Source organism: Sciurus vulgaris (genome assembly GCF_902686455.1).
Source record: "Sciurus vulgaris genome assembly, chromosome: 7".
NCBI classification, from domain to species: Eukaryota; Metazoa; Chordata; class Mammalia; order Rodentia; family Sciuridae; genus Sciurus; species Sciurus vulgaris.
The window spans coordinates 125,795,655-125,816,693 of NC_136467.1; the positions used below are offsets into that span (position 1 = coordinate 125,795,655).

Sequence of the window (21,039 nt, forward strand, 5' to 3'; positions counted from 1 at the left end):
CTGAGATCCATCATTAGCCCAATGGTGGCATTTTTAATCCAGATAGTTCAAGGAAATGGAGCAAGAGTTTATGACACCAAATACAGAGGCATGGTGACAAGGTGTGGGTGAAGCACTATTAGTATGCAGACAGTGAAATCATTACTGGACTTGGATACACACAGAAATTCACAGGAATCAGAGGGGTTTTATTTTTGTCATGATAATGGCAAAATCTTTGCAAAATAATATTTTTCAATATATCATGGTAAGAAAAAATGTATTAATCATAAAAATAATGATAATCTTTGTTTTCATGCTGGTAAAATGGTTAGAGTTGATTTACTCTACCCGCTTGCTCTGTGCTCTTTGCCTTGAGCAAATCCTCAGCTGGTCATAGTTTTTCATTTGGTGGATGAAGAAATTTGCCCCATTTCTGGAACCTACTACCACCTGGTTGGAACTGTAATGATTTAGTCAAAAGGCCCTTCCAACATCCTACAGGTCAACTGCATCAGGATGGTTCAAAGTATGGTTAAGACCTGTGACTTCCAGGAGCATGGGACTGTTGTCTCATTTTCTTGTTATGAATTGAGTTCCTTGATGAATAGCAATGCTTTGTGAAACACTGGTGTTAAACAGGGCATTTTATGAGCCCACAGTTGATCATTTTGCCAAACACTGCGTGTAGGGATGGCAAACCCATATATGGACCAACTTTCTGTATTCTAGTAAGAAGAAAACACTGCTCTTTCTCAAATGGTTAATGTCCAATGTAATCCAATTGCCACCAGAGAACTGATGATCACCATGGGCATGGTGTCATTTTGAGGAATCATAGTTAATGTTGTTTGTAGATTAGACACAGCCACATTGTCCTTGCTGAGTGGAAGTCCATGTCCCTAAGCTCATGCATAACCTCCACCCATGGCACCAAGGCCTCATTTTGCATGAACTCACTGGGCAATGGCAAGAATGATTGAGGAAAGAGGCTGACTGGTAGGTATCAAAATACTTCACCCTATCCTCTTAAAGATTACAATCTTCCCTTGTGAATTTCTTTTTCCACAGATTTATTTTTTATGTCAAGAATTACTATATGATTCTTTTCAAGCCTTTAACTATCCAACAAATCTGCTACATCTCATGGACTGATACTTGTTGGACATATGGTCATCACTCCCTCTAAGCAATGTTAACAACCAGGTTTTTACTTCAAGTTCTGCCCACTGGAAATATTTCCATTCAGTTGTATAATTCCAGGATGTCCCAACAAGGGGCTATAGAAGAGCAGCTGTCCATTTTTCATGATTCCTGAATATCAGGCAGAGCCATCTCTAAACAAGGCACAGGGTTCTCTTCCTCTCTCTACTGGTTATTGGGAAATGAGTCCCAAGTGAAGGAGAGGTATAGCAGGCATAAAAAGTATAGACATGGGGCAACTTCTGAATATAACAAACTTTAAACTTGAGGGCCTACTTGGGTCTGATTACATGCATACCACCAGCATTTGATGATAATGTGCTAGTGTGCATGCACTACTTTATAACTTGGTGGGTCAGATAGCACACAATTCATTCTGAGCAGGTCAGGTGGAGAGTAATCTGTGGGGGGTGGAGGGCTTTTCTCCAAAATCTTAGGAACCTATGCTGCAACTCACCTATAGGAGTTCCCAAAGACTCCAAGTAGCAGCCCTACCTGTGATTTTCACGGCAGCTTGCACTGTCAAGAGTCTTCCCTTGTTCTGGCCCCACTCAAAAACAGGAGCTTTTCGGGTCACTTAGTAAATGGGCCAGAGTAGCACTGCCATATGAGAAATTTGCTGCCTCTAAAATCTGAAGAGGCTCACTGGACATTGTGCTTATTTGTTGGTCATAGGAGGGGCCAGATGCAACAGCATCTTTACCTCAGGAGGAATTCTCAACATGTCTCACAACATTGGACTCACCCAATTACACTTAGGTGGAAGGATCTTGCTTTTTGCCAGATGTATTTTTTACCCTCTAACATGCAAATCTCTGACTGAAACATTCTAAGTAGTGGCTACTTCACATTCACAGGCTCTATCAGTACACTATCATCACTGTAATGGGCAGATGTGATATCTCCAAGGAGGGAAAGGCAATCAAGACCATTAGGATTGAAATTATGAAAAAGGTTGAGGATTTGGTATAGCCTGGAGCAAGACAGAAATGTGCCCTTTTCACAAAGGTGGTGCTGAAAATAAAGAAGAAAGCCCCTGCCCCGACCACAGCCTAAGCCAAGGCATGGAAGACAGAGAAGGGTATGTAAAAAGACATATACGCATGCACACATGTGAACATACACACACACATACACACAGAGAAAATCCAGAAGTTAGGGCACCTGCTTATCACGAAGAAGGCTTTGGGTTCCTTCCTCAGTACCAAAAAAAACATAGCAAACAAACAAACAAAAAAAATGAAGAATAAGATTGACATGTCACACCCAACTTATGGGGGCCCTAGACACTGACACTCAAGAGGTAGCCCAAAAATCCTCAGAAGATTGCCTCAAAGAAATAAGGTGCATCCGGTGCCATCATCAGACTCCACCTGACCACTGAGTCTGCTATGAGGAAAACAGAAGACAACAACACACTTAAGTTCATTGTTTATTTCAAGGCCAACAGGTATCACTCATGGAGGCACAAAACAGTGAGCCCAGCAACCTGGAAGGCTGAGGCAGCAGAATAAAACTTTGAGGCCAGCCAGGGCTACTTGGACACTATCTCAAAATAAATAAAAATGGTTGGCATGTAGCTCAGTACTAGAGCATTTACCTAGCATATGCATGACTCTGAATTCAATCCCAAGTACTGCAAAGACAAGAACAACCAGTCAACCAACAGCAACAACAACACATGGGATGGGGCAGAAGCACCAGATTGCACAGCTCTGAAGAAACTCTGTGGCTGTGACATGGACAAGGTCAATACCTGTTCAGGCCTGAAGAGAAAACAAGGCACTTGTTCAACTGGCTCATGAGTATGATACTTTGGGTATTGCCAATAAAATTAGAATCATCTGAACTATGGCAATGACTAATTGTAAATATATGTATATTTTCCCCTATAAAGAAAATTAAAACAGTGTTCACGTATTGTTGATCTGCAGAACTGGGGAAACTCTTGGACAGCAATGGAGAAAAAGATGTTGCCAGCTTCACAGCTGCACATCAGATACAAGAGGTGTACTTTGCTCAAGCAATGAATTCTCATCTGATACAGCAGCTGCAATTGGAGTCACGCACTGGAAAAGATTACATCACCACAATCCTCCACTTTCTGCACAGGCCAAATGGGTGAGTTGAATGGGCTTGGGTAGCAGTCACTACCCCTGTATTTTTAAATCCTTCTCAGTGGCACTAACCTCTATAGTCCATTCAGGAGTGCAGTATTATTTACCTAGACAGAGGCAGTTCTAGTGGCTTCTGCTTGGCCTCCCCACCACAACAGCCCCACTCCAACATCAAGGAACCATCCTGGAGACCATGTTTATTTGTTTAATTTAATTTGTAAATTAACTGTTGTACGAACCCAGAAAACCACGCTGGACATGGGAATTGACATAAGAGGGTTTATTAAGCAAACAATAACTTCCCTGCAGGGTAAGTGAGAAAATGAGAGGAAAAGAGAAAGGGTACTCGCAAGAGAGAGTGTGAAAAGCGAGGAGGAGAGAGAAAGCAAGTGAGTAGGAGAGAGAAAGCATAAGAAAAAATGGCAGGGAAGCTATCCTTAAGCAGTTGAATTTTGCCAGGCTAATGGGACTAATAACAGAAGAATACTTGCAAGCTTAGGGATGAACTAGCTAGCTAGGATGTTCACAGACTGACAAGTAGCTGGGAGGCGGGGAAATGACTGCAGCGGAAAGGGCGGGGGAGCAGCTTTATATTACAACTATAAAAAATGGGATGGGTTCAGGAACACACTTCAAACATAGACACAAAGCTATGACCAGATATGTTTCATATTTTAAAGTATTTAAACATTTATAGTGTAAAATGATGCAGGTAAGAGGGTAAGGCCAAGAGTTGAGGGTTTGAAGGACAGCAGTGTATTAGGTTCTTGGGAGAAGGCAGAACCAGGATACTTATAAATAAATATCACTTATTAAAATACCATAATAGTATATAATATGTTAAAATACAATAAAATAATGAACATACCTAGTACAGCACTCAACGAGAGGCAGTATATTAGGTTTCTTGGGAGAAGGCAGCACAAGGACACTTGCAAATAAACCTCACTTATTAAAATACTATAATAGACTATAATATGTTAAAATACAATAAAACAATGAGGATATCTGCAAGCACCTCACATGTGCCCCCAACCCCAAGAGTAGGTAAACATGTGTTTTCACATTGTAGAGGTGAGGAAACTAAAGCACCAAGAGGGAAAGTGCTGGCCAGAGCAGGGCTGCACAGTCTGTGCTCCCTATGAAGCTCAAGGAGCTCTCAGCAAAGGCTGACACCCCAGCCATTTGGGTCCAGTGTGGTCACTTGGTACCTTCTGCTGTTGATCCTGGACTGGTAGGCTCAGGTGCACTGGGGAAGAAGGGAAACAATCAGTGTTCAGTTGTAGAATATTGCTGTTTATTCCTTTGGGACCTATCTCTTCAGTTCCTCAAAAATCTTGGCCTTTCTCTAAGGGAAGAAAATGTCCTTTTTTCCCCTCTCTCATCCCATTTTCCTGCCCTTATCAGGCTCCTCTGTGTCTCCATCAGCAGGGTCACTGTAATGGTTAATTTGAACTGTCAACTTGATTGGATTAAGAGATGTGAGTGATTAAGAGGCCTCTGGGTGTGTCCATGAAGGCATGTGCAGGAATGACTGGAATGTGGGATAGTGAATTGAAGTGGAGCCCCTCTCTAAGCATGGGCAGCATCACCCAATAAGGTGGAATAAAAGCTGAAAGAACAAGGAAGCAGATGCAGGTGTAGGTTTGGTTCTACTTGAATGGGGTCTTCATCACTGCTTCCATTGTCTGAGGATATCAGACACTTACTTCTTCACTCTTCCAGAGCAGACTCTGCTAGTGATTCTCCAGGTAGTTTCCAGAAGCCTTGGTCTTAGGCTAGGGTAGCACTATTGATCTATCTCGTTCTGGGGCTACTTCATCCTGGACTGCAATATTGCTTGTTCTTCCAGCTTTCCAGTGGCAGATGGTCATGTTGGACCATCCAGCTTCTTGTCATGTAAGCCAATCTAAAAAATCCCCTTCTTATAATCATATGTTCTGTTGATTCTGTTTCTCTAGAGAACCCTGACTAATACAGTCACCTACCTCTGTTTCCACCATGGAAGGAAGTGAAAGGGCTACAGGATTCAGGGTGAGAATCTGGAAGTCAAGTTTAGTGCCCCCTCCTCCAGAGGCAAATCACTCCCTACAGAGTGGAGCCTCCCAGAGGGCAGCTCCTGCTCCTTCCTGCCCGGGCACAGTCTCACACACAGCCCTTCTCCCCCTTAGTTCTAGCCTCTTCCCCTGCAGAGGCAGGTGCTCACCAGGCAGGGTCTCTCCCACTTGCAGCTCAGTATCCCTCCCTCCCAGCCCTGAGCCAGCAGCTCCTAACAGGAAAGTCCACCAGGAAGCTCAGAATGGAAAAACGTGTCTGCCACATGATCTGTTGCTCACCTGACCAACAACAGCCCATGCACAGGAGACTCAGAATCACCAACCCTCTGCACCTGCTCAGGCTCTCAATCTGCATTTTTACCTCCTCCTACCTGATGGTCTACCCACCCCTGGGAATGCAGCTTCTCCTGAAGGGCTCCTGCTTCCTGAGGCTGCCCTGGACATCCTACCTTCATTTCTAGTGGGGACTTCCACAGGACACAATCCTCACAGCCCTCAGGGGCCTTCTTCCCCCCAAAAAACTAGAGGTTTCCTGAGTTCTTGCAGTGTGGACTGTTGGTCCACACTCTGCACCCTTCTATTGCCATGGCCACAACCCTGGTCTCCCACAGGGGGCACTCCTGTAGAGGCATCTCCAAGTGTGACCTTAGTGCACATCACCACATGGGCACCTGAGAATTGCTGTTCCCACCATACAGCTGAAACTGGAAACATCCTTACTAAGAGTCAACATTTAGAGTGGAAATTTGTGGAAATAAGCAACTTTCCCACTCTCTTCTGGGACACTGCCCTAGTGCCATTCCAGGCAAACATTTCTGACCAGAGTAAAGGAGAACTAATATTCCCCTTGTTCCCCTGTTGGAGAGGCCACAGGTGGGAGTAGCAGAGAGCACAGAGCTGCCTGCCCTTCTAGTGGAGATACAGGATGGGTCCCTGTTGTGAGGTGTCTGCCCCAGCCTGTGGGGTCCAAGATCCCTAGGGCTACACTGGACAATTCAAGACATAGGAAAAACACAGTGACCACAGCTGCCCTATTGACTGATCTCTCTCCCCATATGGTACATCAGCTATTCTCCTGTCCTTGTCATCTGCAAGGTCACTCAAGGAGGAAGAGCTGTGAGGTGGGCACAGCGTGGAGACTGGGGGCCCAAGTGACCCAGGAGACACACCTAGGAGATAGCTCCTGAGGAGGGACTGCAAATGCTGCACACAGAACAGAGGTGACTGTCTGTGCTGCAGAGCCATGGGCCTGCTCTACAAGGGCCTCCCAGGGGCTGCACTGGCAGGGCTCTGGCCCTGTGGGTCTTTTTCTTGGTTTGCTCATGACAGCTGGAGAGACTGGGGGAGAGTGAGGGGAAGGGACCAGAGGCATCACCACTCATGAAAATCCTCTCCAATTCCTAAGCACCCAAAGATCACAACTTATTTATTCTTTGACCTCCTGAGGCCATGATAATCTAGGCCACACCAATCAGCCCACCATTCCCAACACAGATCCCTGGTCAAGCCTGCAGAGCTGAGAGAGAGATGAGACAGCAGGAGCCACGGCACCACTGCTGCTCACTCCTCCCTCTGCAGCCAGAGGAAGCTGATGCTGGACTTTCAAAAAGGTTGACACCCTGGCTTTTGGCAGGCCTAAGGGTGTACCTGGAGACATGGCTCCCAGCTCATCACAAACACAACCTCCATCCCCTGTTCCGGAAGCTTGGTCACCACCACTGCTCTCCATGCAGCGGGAGGCATGAGGGGTCCATAAACGCCAAGCAGGTCCTGCCATCTCCAGTCGCTGACCACTTTTCTCACCTGAACACTCCACAGCAGATGTTGTCCTCTTCTTGTAGCAAAAGACACAAACAAGAATCACAGCAAAAGGAACAGCTCCAGCAGCAACACACCCAAAGATGATCCACGGGTTTGGGAACAGCGGTGCAGTCCCTGAAAGCAGGCTTGTTACACTCTGGGTACTGAAACCTCAAGTATTCTCCCCTCTCACCACCCTGGTCACTGACTCATCTGGTTGGGAACCCCTGCTGGGACCCCCAGGCTCACCACAGGACACAGAGCCAGTGCTGGTATTCCTGCTGTGTCCCACATGGCAGCTGAACCTCTGCTCCTGTCCTTGGGGAATCCTGGTGGACACCCAGGTCTGGTAGGTTCCATTCCCATATGGCAAGACATCCCCAGACCACTGTGTGTCCTGGCTCAGGGGTTCCCCATCCTGAAGCCAGGTCATAGAGATATCCTGGGGATAGAAGCCCAAAGCCCAACATGTCACATGGATGGTGTCCTCTGAGGCCTCATCACAGGTCACATTCACTGCTGGAGACACTGGAGAAAAAAGGGGAAAACCAGTCAGCCATGTAACCAAGAGTCACTCCCCTGGAGGAAGGGAACAGGGCTGGTTTTCTCCACTCTTCTGACTCTGGGCTAAGACTTCATTGACCCCAAACCTTCTACAACTCTGTTCTGAGCCTGGGGCCTGAGTCCTCTGACTGGCAGGAGGATGGGTCTTAGGCCTGTGGCCTCACATTCTCAATTCCACATGTTGATGTTGAGGAGGGAGTATTGCAGGGAATCTGGTTTGTGAGATCATGAGGGGACATTATGGGGGTCCAGGGTTGTGGGACCAGGTGGGAGGTCTCTATGATAGCAGGCTGACTGGAAAACAGGTAGGTGAGGCCTTGCTAGTGCCTGGACACATATATCATCCTGTCTGTATCTAGTAGTATAACAAGAAAGGCACATAAGAACACAATAAACTCACACAAGGTCCCCTGGGCAGAGGCTCCAGGGGAGTGGGAGGAGCCCTTCCAGGAGAACAGATATCTCTGGAGTCTTCCACAAAGCTCTCCATGCACATGGGCCCAGTAATCCTTGCTTTGCATTCCATCTGCATCCCAGGAATTCTTGACTTCCATAGCCAAGTTCTGAGCTGAGGATGGCTGCACCTTCCAGCTGCGAGTCTCTGGATGATAGGCGAGGAAAGGCTCCCCATCATAGTGGAAATTCCAGAAACCTCTGGTGCGGTTGTCCTCTTGAATCTTGCAGCCCCGAGTTTCCTGGAGGGAATGAGACCCTGTCCCCACCCACCAGTCACTTCTCCATCCCCTGGTCCCCCTACCTCCCTGCCCACCAACTGAAAAATACTAGCCTGCCGAGGACCTCAACCTGGCTCTCCTCAAAGTCCCCTGTGCTGAGCTGCATGGAGCTCATTGCTTGCCCTCCCCATTCAACTGCAGCGAGAAGACACAGGTCCCTGCTCTTTTCACCCACTTTACTGGAGAAAACTTCACGTCACACTTGTCCCTGCCAACACTCACCTTCTCTCTGCACCAGCCGGGCATTGATATCTGCCAGGGTTGCTTTTAGCTTCTTGCTGTGCTCTGCCAAGTCCTGCATCTCTGTGTTCCAGTTCTCAGTTCCCAGAGATTTTTCTGCCCATGGCCCCTGGGGCTCTGCACTTCCTTGATCGTCACTATCATACTGAAGGAAGAGCTGATGGTCCCAATAACCCTCAGCGATGGACTTTGATTGCACTGATCCACCTTGGGACCTCACTGTGAGGTTATAGTGGAGACTGTGAGCCCCTGTGGAAGAGGAAACCCCAGATGACACCTTTTTCTGAGAACATCTGCTCATTAGTGCTCATCACAAAGGCTCTGCTGTCTTGAGCACCCTGAGGAGGCAGCAAACACAGAGACAAAGGGACAGAAGAAAGTACAATACAGGAAAGTAGAGAGGAAGGAGAGGCGCACTGAGGATTGGAAATAGGGGGAATGGAGAGGGGCAGGCATGTAGGCCAGGGCCCAAGACGGGGTCATGGACATCATAAGGGTACAGAAATGTGTTCACGAGAGAGGCTGTCATGCAGGGGAAAGAGAGGTACTGGATGGTGCATGTCAGGGTTTGTTAGAGAGGGCTGGGAGGGTGCAGGAAGGACCTATGGATATTGGTGTGCAGACCAAGGATGGCAGGGGCTTGGGGTGGTGGTGGGTGTGCTGTCTCTATGCAGACTCCTCATGGATAAGGTGGGGCAGGCAGGGTGTGGCAGTGGGTGAGAGGGTGGTGATCCCAAAGTGTTGAGAGGAGTTGTACCTTAAAGGAATGTGAAACAGTAGGCTTGTTCCAGAGTAAAATACCAGCATCTCCAGGTCCCAGGTGGGGAAAGGAAATGTTCCTCTAGCCTCTCCTGAGAACAGGCATGTGGCAGTGTTTCCAAAGACCTGATGTATCTTTTCTTCTTTTTCTTTTGTTTTGTTCATTTATTTTATTTGTTCTAATTAGTTATTCAGGACAGCAGAATGCATTTTGACCCATCATACATAGATGGGGTATTACCTCTCATTCTTTGGGTTGTACATATGTAGAGTTACACCAGTTTTGTAATCATACTTGCACATAGGGTAATAATAATGAATCATTCTACTATCATTCTTACCCCCATAGCTCCTCCCCTCCTTTCATTCCCCTGTGACTAATCCAAAGCACCTCTATTTTTCCCTAACCCCCACTACTTGATGTATCTTTTCAATAGATGGTGCTGGAAAATATGGATTTCCACAGAGAAATAATGAAGTTAGATCCTTTACTTACTCATATACAGAAATTAACTCAGTCCTGGGGATATAGCTCAATGATAGAGTGCTTGCCTATCTTGTGCTATGCTAGATTCAATACTCAGAATGCCTACACACACACACACACACAAACTCAAATTGAAAAAAAAATGCAGACTATAAAACCATTCTTAGAAGAAAACACATTGGCAGCTACATGTTGTGATATATGCCTATAATCCCAGCTACTCAGGAGACTGAGAAGGATGAATGTAAGTTCAAGGCCAACCTGTGCTAGACCCTGTCTGAAAATAAAATTTTAGAAAGGCCTGGGGGTAGCTCAGTGGTAGACGGCTTACCAGCATGTGAGAGAGCCTGGGTTCAATCCAAGGTAGCAAATTCAAACAAGAAAGCAAACAAATGTATATATATGAGAATATATTGGTGGTAATCTTCAAAACAAAGGTTTTGACCACGTTTTCAATGATATGACACAAAAAGCGCAGACAACAGAGGAAAAAAATTGACAAATTGGACCCAACAAAATGAAAAACATAAAATCATCTGTACACCAAAGAACACTCACAGAAATGGTGACCTGCATAATAGGACAAAATATTTGTATGTCACATATCTAATAAGAGATAAACATTCAGAACATATGAAGAAATCCTGGGTTGGGGTGAGCTCAGTTGTAGAGCATTTGCCTAGCATGTACAAGAGCCTGGGATAATTACAGCTCCATAAAAAAGCAAATAAAGAGAATCTCAACAACTCATCCATTTAAAAAAAAAAAAAAAAAAAAAAAAGTGAACCTATTCAGAATTGGGCAAATGCTCTCTATGGCCAGTTCCCTGAGGAGATACACAAATAGCCAATAAGCCCCGGGGAAAGATACTCAACATCAGCAGTCATTAGGAAAATGAAAATAAAAGCACAATAACATTATACTCTCAACCCAGGAATATGGCTACTGTTTAGAATAAAAAATGCAGAACAAACAACTTCATAACTACGTAGAACACTGCAGCACTGGTTCATTGCTTGCCTATGTATGCAATGGTGCGGCTGCTATGAAAATTGTATGGTGTTTCCTCCAAATGCTCAAAAAATACTTTCTATATGATCCAAAAATTCTATTTCTGGTCATAAACAAAAGTGCTGAAGGCAGGGAAATGCAGAGATATATGTACACCCACATTCACAGCAGCATTGTTCCCAAAAGACAAAAGGTGTCTATCAACTGATGAGCACCTAATCAAAACATGGCTTATATGCAAAATGAATATTATTCAGCATTAAAAGGGAAGGACATTCTGACATTGTTGCACCATGGATGACCTTGAGGACATTAGACTAAGTGGAAAAGCCAATCATGAAAGGACAAATGCTGTATGATTGTATGAGGCACCTAGGGATTTGAATTCATATAGACAGAATGTGGAATGCTGGCAGAAAGACCCAAGGGACTGGGGTGGGGAGGATGGATGGTTACTGTTTAATGGGTACAGAGACTTTCAGTTTCTACAAAAATGTGAACAGTGAATGCCACTGAATTGTAAACTTAAAATGGATAAAAGCGTAAGCTGTACATTATGTCCATTTTACCATAATTAAACACCAAACAGAAATCAGGGCAGTGTACTAAGATTAATGTAGAATCAGAAAGAAGAAGGAAGTGGAGGCCTGAGAAGAAAGAATCAAGGCAGGTAGACAAGCTGTAAAACCTGGGGAGGCCCTTCAGACAGGGAGGGGGTGGTGGGCTGCTGGTCACACCACAAAAGAGCATCAGGTTAGAAAACCACCACAGGGTCTGGGGGTGTTGCTCAGTTGTGGAGTGTGTGGTTGAGACCATAGGGTCAATGCCCAGTACAAACAAACAAATGAACAAGCAAGCAAAAACATCCCAGGAGGAATCTGGTGCTGGGAGAGGCCATAGTAGAGGAACACCAAGACCAACCAAGAAGCAAAACACAGATTTTGGATCCATAATTGAGGTAGCTAAAGCCCTCTGAGGTAAAGGAACCAAAAAGAGGGGAAGACCAAAGAGTATGTGGACCAAGAGCCTTTTTCTGCAATGGATGGAAAGGGTTGATGGGAAGGGCAAGAGAGATTAGTGGCCTAGGCAAGGAATGACCTAGGAGTGGGGGTTCAATATGACATACCGGTGACCCTGGAAGAACTTGGGTTAGGGTGAGGAGTGGAGCATTGCTCTAGATGAATGCAGATGAGAGAGTCTGTAGTAACTGTAAACTTCCCACCATACGGGATAAATAAAAACTTTACAAGATAAGCAGAAACAAAAAGAATTCATGAGTTCTCAGCTGGTGCTATAGAAAATATTTAAGTACATAATTCACACAGAAAATAACAAAAAAACACATCCAGAGTTCACAAATGGAAAAGTCTCATTTGAAGAGTTGCCAAGCAAATGATAAACAGAACAAATTACATTATAAATAAAACAAAGGGGCAGGAAGTAATAGGTATCCCTCTGTAATAACATTGAATGTAAATGGTCTCATCTCTCCTATTAAAAAATGTAGGTGGACAGAATGAATTAAAAAACAAAACTCAAAGACATGTTGTTTGTAAGAGGCTCACCAGACAGGAAAAGGAGATATAGGCTGAAAGTGAGAAGATGAAAAGCATATACCATGCAAATGGAGCCCTCCTCCCAAAAAGCATGAGTTTATACTCTCACGCCCAACAAAGCAAATTTCAAGACAAAATTAATCAGAAGAGACAAAGGTCACTTCATAATGGTAAAGTGAACAATCCAAGAAGGAAAAATAACCATATTAAGTATTTAAAACCCAAAAGGTGGTGCACCTAACTATATAAAACAGTCACTACATACATGAAAGACTCAGATTCCAGAACCATAATATTGGTTGATTTCAACACACCTATCTCACCAGTAGATAGGTTACCCGGACATAAATTCAGTAAAGACTCTTTGGACTAAAAATATATTATAAATCAAATGTACTTAACACTCTTCAAAAGAATATTTCATCCAACTTTACCCCTAAACAATTGCTTCTAAACTACTCATGGACCTTTTCCACAAACACACCATATATTACATCATGAAGCAATTCATACCAAATACTAAAAATTGATATAGTCCCTTGCATCTTATCTGATCATAATGGAATGAAATTAGAAATCAACACCAAAAAATACCTTCAGAAACTATAAAAACAGGTGGAGATTGAACAATACATTTTTGAATGATGAATGAATGATAGAAAAAACATCAGGAGAGAAATTTAAAAATTCTTTGTCTAAAAAGTATAGTGATACAACATACGAGAACCTCAGTGACACTAGGAACAGAGTTCTAAGAGAAATGATCATAACTATCAGCGCCTATCTTAGAAAATCAGAAAGATCCCAGAAAAACAATCAAGGATGCATCTCAAGACCCTGGAAAAACAAGAACAAACCAATTCCAAAACCAGTAGAAGGGAATACATAATTAAGATCAGAGGTAAAATTGAAGAAATAGAGAATACAAAAACAATGAAAAGGATCAATAACATGAACAGTTGGTTTTTTGAAAATATAAACAAGATTGAAAAGGTCTTGCTAAAGAACCAAAAGAAAAAGAGAAAAGATCCAAATTAGAAATGAAAAAAGAGAAAAGACTAGAGTTATCACAGAAATCCAGAGGATTATTAGGGACAATTTTGAAAATGTGTACTCCAATAAATTGGAAAACCTAGAAAAAGTGGATACTTCTCTAGATGCCTATGACCTGCCAAATGTGAATCAAGAAGACATAGAAAGTTTACACAGACCAATACCTAGCAATGAGATAGAAGCAATAATAAAAAGTCAACTGTTATGGTTTGGATATGAGGAGATCCCCCATAAGCTCATGTGTGAGACAATGGAAGGATTTTTAGAGGTGATGTGATTAGAATAGAGAGGCATGACCTAAGCAGTGGATTCATCCAGAGGTAACTATAGGCAGGTAGCTGTGGCTAACTGGTTTAGGTCACTGGGGACGTGCCCTATGGAGTTTATATTGTATAAGTGAAGCTCTCTCTCACTCTACTTCTAGATAGCTATATCCTGAGCTTCTATCCTCTTCCAAACCCTTCCACCTTGATGTTCTCCCTCACCTAGGTCCCAGAAAAATGTCGTTGCCTATCTATGGCTCGAGATCTCTAAAATGATGAGTGCCAGATAAACTTTTTCTCCTCTAAAATTGTTCTTGTCAGAACTTTTACTCACAGTAATAAGCAGGCTGACTAAAACACCATCCAACACAGAAAATCTCAGGACCACAATTATTCTCATCTGAGTGACACCAGTACTTTAAAGAATTCATGTCAATGCTCCTCAAATTATTCCCAAAATTGTATGGCAAAGAACACTTCAAATTCATTCTATGAAATCAGTATCACTACAGATCAATAGCTCTGCTGAACTCAGATGCAAAAATTTCTTTTTTTTTTGGGGGGGGGGTGCTGGGGATCAAACCCAGGGCCTTGTGCTTTCAAGGAAAGCACTCTACAGACTGAGCTATCTCCCCAGCCCCCCAAAATTCTTAATAAAATATTAGCAAATTGTATTCAACAACATATTAAGATAGCTGCACATCATGACTAAGGATTTATCCCAGTGATGCAAAGATGATTTGACATTCACAAACCAATACATGCAATACACCACATGAATAGAAGAATTTAACAAAATATGACACCCATTTATGATAAAGACAATGAGGAAACAAGGGATAGATGGAATATACCTCAACATCACAAAGGCTATATTCAACAAACCCAAAGCCAACATCATACTGAATAGGAAAAAAAATGGAAGTATGTCCTTGAAAACCTGGACAAGAAAAGGATGTCTACACTCAACACTCCTCTTCAATATATTACTAGAAACTCCAGCCAGATCAAACAGGAAAAGAAGAAAATCAATGGGATAAAAATAGGAAAACAAGAAGTTGAATTGTCAATGGTTCTAAATGAAACAATCCTATTCTTAAAGATCCAAAAAACTCTACCAGAAGACTAGTAGAACCAATAAAGAAATTCAGCAATGTAGCAGGTTACAAAATCAACATACAAAAATCAATAGCTTTCCTATACACCAATAATGAATCTCCTGAGAAAGAAATCAGAAAAACAATCCCATTCCTAATAGCCTCAAAAAAATAAAATACCTAGGAATAAATCAAACCATGGAGGTAAAAGACCTCTGCAATGTAAACTATGGAACAGAGAAGAAATTGAAGAAGACACAGAAGATGGAGAGACTTCCCATGTTCATGGATAGGCAGAATGAATATTGCTAAAAGGAACATAAAACAAAAAGCAAGACACAGATTCAATGCAATCCCCATCAAAATAACCATGACTTCTTTTTATAGAACTATATAAAACAGTTCTAAAATGTAGTTGGAAGGATGAAAGATCCAGAATAGCCAAAGCAATTCTAAGCTTAAAAATCAATGCTGGAGATATCACAACACCTGACTTCAAATTATAATACAGAGCAATAGTAACAAAAAGTGCATGGTACTTGGCATGCCTATGTATATGTATATACATACATATCAAGAGGACACAGAGACACACCCACACAGATACAGACAATCTGATTCTTCACATTGGAGAAAAACAACCTTTAAAAAAAATGGTGCTGAAAAGCAGGCTATCCATATGTGGAAGAATGAGGTGTGACTTCTATTTCCCTGTACAAGTCAACTCAAAATGGATCAAAGGCCCAGGATTAGGCTAGAAACTGTGCCACTCCTAGAAGAAAAAGGTACGCACAGGTACAGGTGATGACTTTCTCAATGGGACCCTTAAGTTCAGAAAATGATGTCACAAGTTAATAAATGGGATGACATCACATGAAAAAGCTTCAGTACAGCAAAGAAAACAGTTAAGAATGTGAAGAGAGAAACTTACAGAATGAAAGAAAATATTACTGGCTACTCTTCTGACAGAGGATTAGTAATCAGAGTATATAAAGAATTCAAAACACTTAACACCATGAAAAGTTCAATTAATAAATGGGTAAATGAACTAAAGAAGACACTCCTCAAAAAAAATACAGATGGCCAACAAATACATGAAAGCATCATTAGGAATTAGGAAAATGCAAATCAAAACCACTGAGATTTCCTTCCACTGAATTGAGAACAGGCAGTTAGTGTAGAAATACTGTATCAGGTCAAATAGAGAAAATGGAGACCATGGAGGCCTGGGAAGTTGGAGACCACCCCTGGAAGAATGGAATGTCAAAGACTTCAGGAGTCCATTGATTACCAAATTTACCTACCCTTACTTTCCTTCTTAAAAGACTGCAAGCAAGGAGTTGTTAATTAATGCCCCCTGGAACTCTACCTGCTGAATCACTCCATTTTGCCCTCCCCGCCCTCTCCCCACCCATCTTCTTCTCAACTTTTTGCCATCTCACCTGCATCTCCTGGACCTAGTCATGTAGGTAGGAAGGGAAGAGATAAGGGGGAAGAACAGGAGAACAAAATCTATTAAAAAGGCAAGACTTACTCATCCCATGGATTCCACCTTTGGGTCCCCTTCTTCCATGCAGGAGAAGTCTATTCTACTTGCCTTTAGTGAAGTTTCTTACTTTCTACTCTAAGCTTGACTCAGCATGCTTCTCTGGTGTTATACTTCAACATCTGAGGAAGCAGGAATCCTCTAACCGGCAATATCACTGGGGTCCCATATCTTCACATTTCAGCACACAAATCATCTGACCATATCAAAGCATAATCTTATGTTCCTTTATACCATCTTTCTTGTGGCCACAAAGATAGCATGATGGTTACAGAGACTTTTTCTGTGACTGGTGCTCCTTTTGAGGATATATTGAGTTGGATGTTCTTTGGCTGGCAGTAACAGTTTCCATTGTAGGAAAAGAAATGTGGAAGAAAATCATCTTCCAATGGTTCTGGTTCATTGGTCTCAAAAACCATGACTGATGGTTCAGAAAATGTTAAAAGAAAACATACTAAGAAAACTGAGTAAATTTACTTGAGCTCTAGAAGGCAAAGATTTTTTTCTACCTATCAGATTGTGATAAATATTTCTATGTAGATGATGTGAAACACAGATTATATATAAGGAATAGAAGTGACAGAAAGAAATTCTGTTTTAGGGTGACTACTACTGTCTTGATTGTAATTCTGGAGTGTCATGAATGTATCATGTGAATTTTTTTCTGATATAAAGTATCTTTTGTGATTATTTAAATAGTTTTACATTGATAAAAGAAATTATAAAAATTTAAAACTTTTTAAAAATTGGGTATTTTCATACATCAAAACTGAATCTATATGAGCTTTAGTTCAGCAGAATTAAAGTTTTATTTTACATTACCATCATAATTCCTAGGTGTGGAAATCAATCAATTAAAAATTTAAAATTCCTATTTAATTTTCATCTGAGAAGAGTAAACTTTTCCTGAAATATATTATAAATGAAAATAAATTCCTGATTTTTATTTGCTATATAAGCATTGTAATTTTGCCAACATTTAATGGAAAATACCTGAAAGTAAACTTAATTTTATCTCTAGTAGTATTTTTCAGTACAAACACAATATTGTAAGTATGAGTTTCAATTTGAAGTCTGTTTTATGCCCTTGTTTCAAAAACTGTTTTTCTTTTTTCCCCTCAAAAGAAAATCTAGGGTTCAATTTTTGATAAATTACTAATCCCATGTTATATACTCTTCAGTTTTCCAAACTTACAAAACATGGGATTTGCTTGTTTCCCCCCTTTCTCTCTCCTTAAATCATGTTTATTTCAACTGTAGAAAAAATTTTCACATTTTACATGTTCTTTCTGACTTTAGTTGTTCTGAACACATTGGGAGCAGTTACCTTAAGGATTCAAGAAAAATGTATTATCTCCATTTAATTTTTTTCCTACATGTCTCCTTTTTAGTGGCTACCTTCAGTTTTTTGTTTGAATGTTCCATGTCAGATTATATATGGTTATTTTAGTTTTAATCTACATGTACATGTATTATTAATTTTATTTAAATGAAAACTGATTAGCTTCATGTGAAAATGCTCAGATCTGATAACTGTCTGTGCACATTTGATAGTAATCAGCTAAGAAACAGATCAACAGAAATCTCATGGTCCTCTTATTTAACTGAAGAATGATGACATTAAATCCGGTTTCTTATTGGCAACATAAAAAATCTAACAAAAAAATGTACTAAATGATGCTAGAGTTTCTTTATCTTATGGTTTCTTTATCTTATCTTCTAACATTCAAACTGTGACATGATTTCTTATGCCAAGACTATGAACTTTTACTACCGAAATCAGGTAGAACTTTTAGATGACTTAGAAGTATTCAAATCATATTCATGTTGAAAGTTCTTTGCTTTTAATTTCTAAAAACTGTAAACACTAGAAGGTACATACTTGCTTAGAGAAACACTTTTTTTTGGTAGGAAGAGCAATTTGATACTCTTGGAATGCTAAGAAGTTTATATTTAATACTGTAACAGCATTAAATACTGTAAACAGCATTCTATATTATATTTGATATCTTTATAGTTGAAAACGTTTAAAAATTAACTTTTTATTAGTCAGTTTTGAAGTTTATATTTAATTGTAGTTAAAATGGTAGGAATCTTTTTTACATTTGTATTACAAGACAAATTCATTAAAATAAGTTATTCAACACAAGAACAGGAAGGACGAGGAGGAGAGAAGACTTGAAAAAACAGTCCAACTAAAATCCTTTGTTTGGGCCTGGGAAGGTGGGGGACAGTTTACAGCAGCATTGGGAACAGCTACTCTAGGTAAAGACTCACAAGTAAGAAGGAAGAAGCTGTGAAAGAATGGACATTTTTTAAAGCTGTCTGTTTTATCTCAACTTCCTAAGGTCTCCCTCCCAGTAATGGGAACAAAGCCCTTAAAGCTGTTCCAGGAAACAGCCCCAAACAGAGAGTAAAAGAGTAAATTGAGCCTGATAGCCAGATAGTGCTCAAACAGTAGGAATACCAGAAACTATTGACCAGAATCTACACCCTGTTGTAAAACATTGTGAAACATGTTGTATGTTATCAGCAAACCCAGACCCCCTTTGAAATTTCCCGGCAGCTTTGTTCCCCATTTTCCCCCCCCCCCCCCCCTTTTCCCCCTTTCACGTGTGACCCCTCCCGATGTGTGGTCTCTGCCTTTATAAACCTACAAGATTTTCTGCTAGGGACTCGACTCCTGGACTCCTGCGTGAGTCATGAGTCGGGTCCCAGCACGCTGGAATAAACACCTCTTGCGGTTTGCATCAAGTGAGGCCTCCTGCGGTTGATTGGGGTTGCTGTGATCCATGGGACAGAGTTGGGGTTTCCTTTTTGGGGACCTTACAGCTGCAGTGGGGAGGGAGAGGAGATGAAGCACAGACACTTTAGAAATAGATCAACAAGAGAAGATGGAGGACAAGGAGGAGGAGGAAGAAGAAGAGGGGAGGTGGAGGGGAGGAGGAGAAAGAGAAAACTTGAAAAAAACAGTCCAACTAAAAAGCTTTTTCTTTCTTTTTTCTTTCTTTCTTTTTTCTTTATTTCTTTTTTCTTTTCTTTCTTTCTTGTTTGTTTGTTTGCTTTGTTTTGTTTGTTTTTGTTTTGTTTTTAACAACGAAGTTTGGGTCTGGGAAGGGCAGGACCTGGGGAGCAGGGTTTTTTCTTACAGCAGCATTGGATACAGCTATTCTAAGCAGTGACTCCCAGGGAAGGAGGGGGGACCTGCAGTGGGGACCTGCAGTGGGGACGGAGAGGAGATGAAGCACAGACACTTTAGAAATAGATCAGAGAACTGCAGGCAGGAGGGGAAAGCAGAGAGGGGGAGGGCAACAGGTCACACAGGATGGGGTGTGTGCAATAGGCAGCTGAGGAGATATGGACAGAACCCCTGAGAACACTGGAGTTCATAGTAGGGTAAGGGAGGTGATGCAAGAAGGGAGAAGACCCCGCCCCCCAGGCAGCAGGAGGCCAGGGGACCTTGACAGGGGAGATGAGAGAAGTCACTGGAAGAATCTCTTGGCCAAAGTTTTCAGCTTCTAACCTCCCTCAGTCTGAGTGTCTGGAGCAGCCACAGTGCCACAGCCACAGGAAGGGCAGTGGGCGCCTGGGATGTCCCTACCAGCTCCTGGCAGGAAGAAAGGAAGACTCCTAACTCCAGGTACTCGGGACTCTAGGGAGAACACGCTGCTGATTCCGGAAAGAGGACAGGGCTTCGGGGTGCTGGAAACTGTCCCCCTCACTGGTGGGAAATGGACCCATGAAAGGCAGACCCGGGACTCCACGTTCTCCAAAGAACCAGGATGTTTAAAAAAAAAAAAAAGGCGCAAGGCTCAGATGGGAGGGAGGGAAGCAAGTTAAAGCACAGATTCAGATGCGGAAGCTGATGGAGGGCTGCGTCCTGAAGATCGTCCTTGAGGTTTTGTGGCAAACGGGTCGCAGCGCGTCCCGCACCCTTCCGCACCCCTCCAGAGCCCGCCAAGCGAGCTCCCTGGAAGCCCACCGCCGCCCTGGATTCGCCAGATATTTCCCGCTCTGAAGACACACAATGAGCCCACTCACCAGCGGCGGTACCCAGGGTTGCACAAATGACGATGATGACCGAGAACAGCATGACACAGTTCAACCCTGTAGCGCGCGAGTTTGACACCCTACCAGCTGACCTGCAGAGCTGGCCTGAGAGTTCGCGGGAAAGGAGGCTCAGATGGAGTTTACCTGTCATGGGGTATGACTCAATAAACACTCACCCAAAAAAGGACAGATGTCTGACACGAGACCAATCGGGAGCAGAGAGGGAGGAGCTACGCTTAAAACAGAACTTCCCGCAACTCAGTGGTGATGTGTTTGCCTAGCATGTATGAGGCCCTGGGTTCAATCCCTATCACCACAAAAACAAGTGTCTATTAAAGTTCTTTACGTTTTAAGCCCTATTAGGCAACATCATTTTAAAAACAGGGTTAAATTCTGAGTTAAATAGTAAAAATAAACATTGAGTGTGAAAATAGAATCTGATTGTATCCAAATGCAATAAATAAAAAAAACAATAAATGATTGAAAATACTAAAATATATATACACATATATATACATATATA

General features: G+C 42.3%; 1 protein-coding gene and 1 pseudogene across 2 annotated transcripts in view; one reads left to right on the top strand and one right to left on the bottom strand.

Annotated features, from left to right (window-relative positions):
* Window positions 1-5,554: 5,554 nt before the first annotated feature.
* On the bottom strand, window positions 5,555-20,665 carry LOC306666194 (MHC class I polypeptide-related sequence B-like). The gene is made up of 5 exons (XM_079148132.1): window positions 20,508-20,665; window positions 8,677-8,943; window positions 8,121-8,432; window positions 7,406-7,684; window positions 5,555-7,291 (listed from the first exon to the last, which is right to left on the bottom strand). Exons 1-5 carry the CDS (start codon window positions 20,557-20,559, stop codon window positions 6,828-6,830), a joined length of 1,374 nt encoding a protein of 457 aa, XP_079004258.1. The 5' UTR covers window positions 20,560-20,665; the 3' UTR covers window positions 5,555-6,827.
* The window catches only part of LOC306666960 (trimeric intracellular cation channel type B-like), a 58,698-nt pseudogene continuing 50,447 nt past the window's right edge, over window positions 12,789-21,039 (top strand). Inside the window, exon 1 of the transcript XR_013766712.1 lies at window positions 12,789-12,840. The product of XR_013766712.1 is annotated as a trimeric intracellular cation channel type B-like (transcript). The remainder of the gene's footprint in view (window positions 12,841-21,039) is intronic.

Bases quoted from the DNA above. Each gene is read 5' to 3' on its own strand.
- LOC306666194 (XM_079148132.1), bottom strand. From the start codon at position 20,559: ATGCTGTTCTCGGTCATCATCGTCATTTGTGCAACCCTGGGTACCGCC. The intron at 8,944-20,507 runs GTGAGTGGGCTC...CCTCTTCCACAG, and splicing joins AACCCTGGGTACCGCCGCTG to GGGCTCACAGTCTCCACTAT. The intron at 8,433-8,676 runs GTGAGTGTTGGC...GGGTGGGGACAG, and splicing joins CCGGCTGGTGCAGAGAGAAG to GGTCTCATTCCCTCCAGGAA.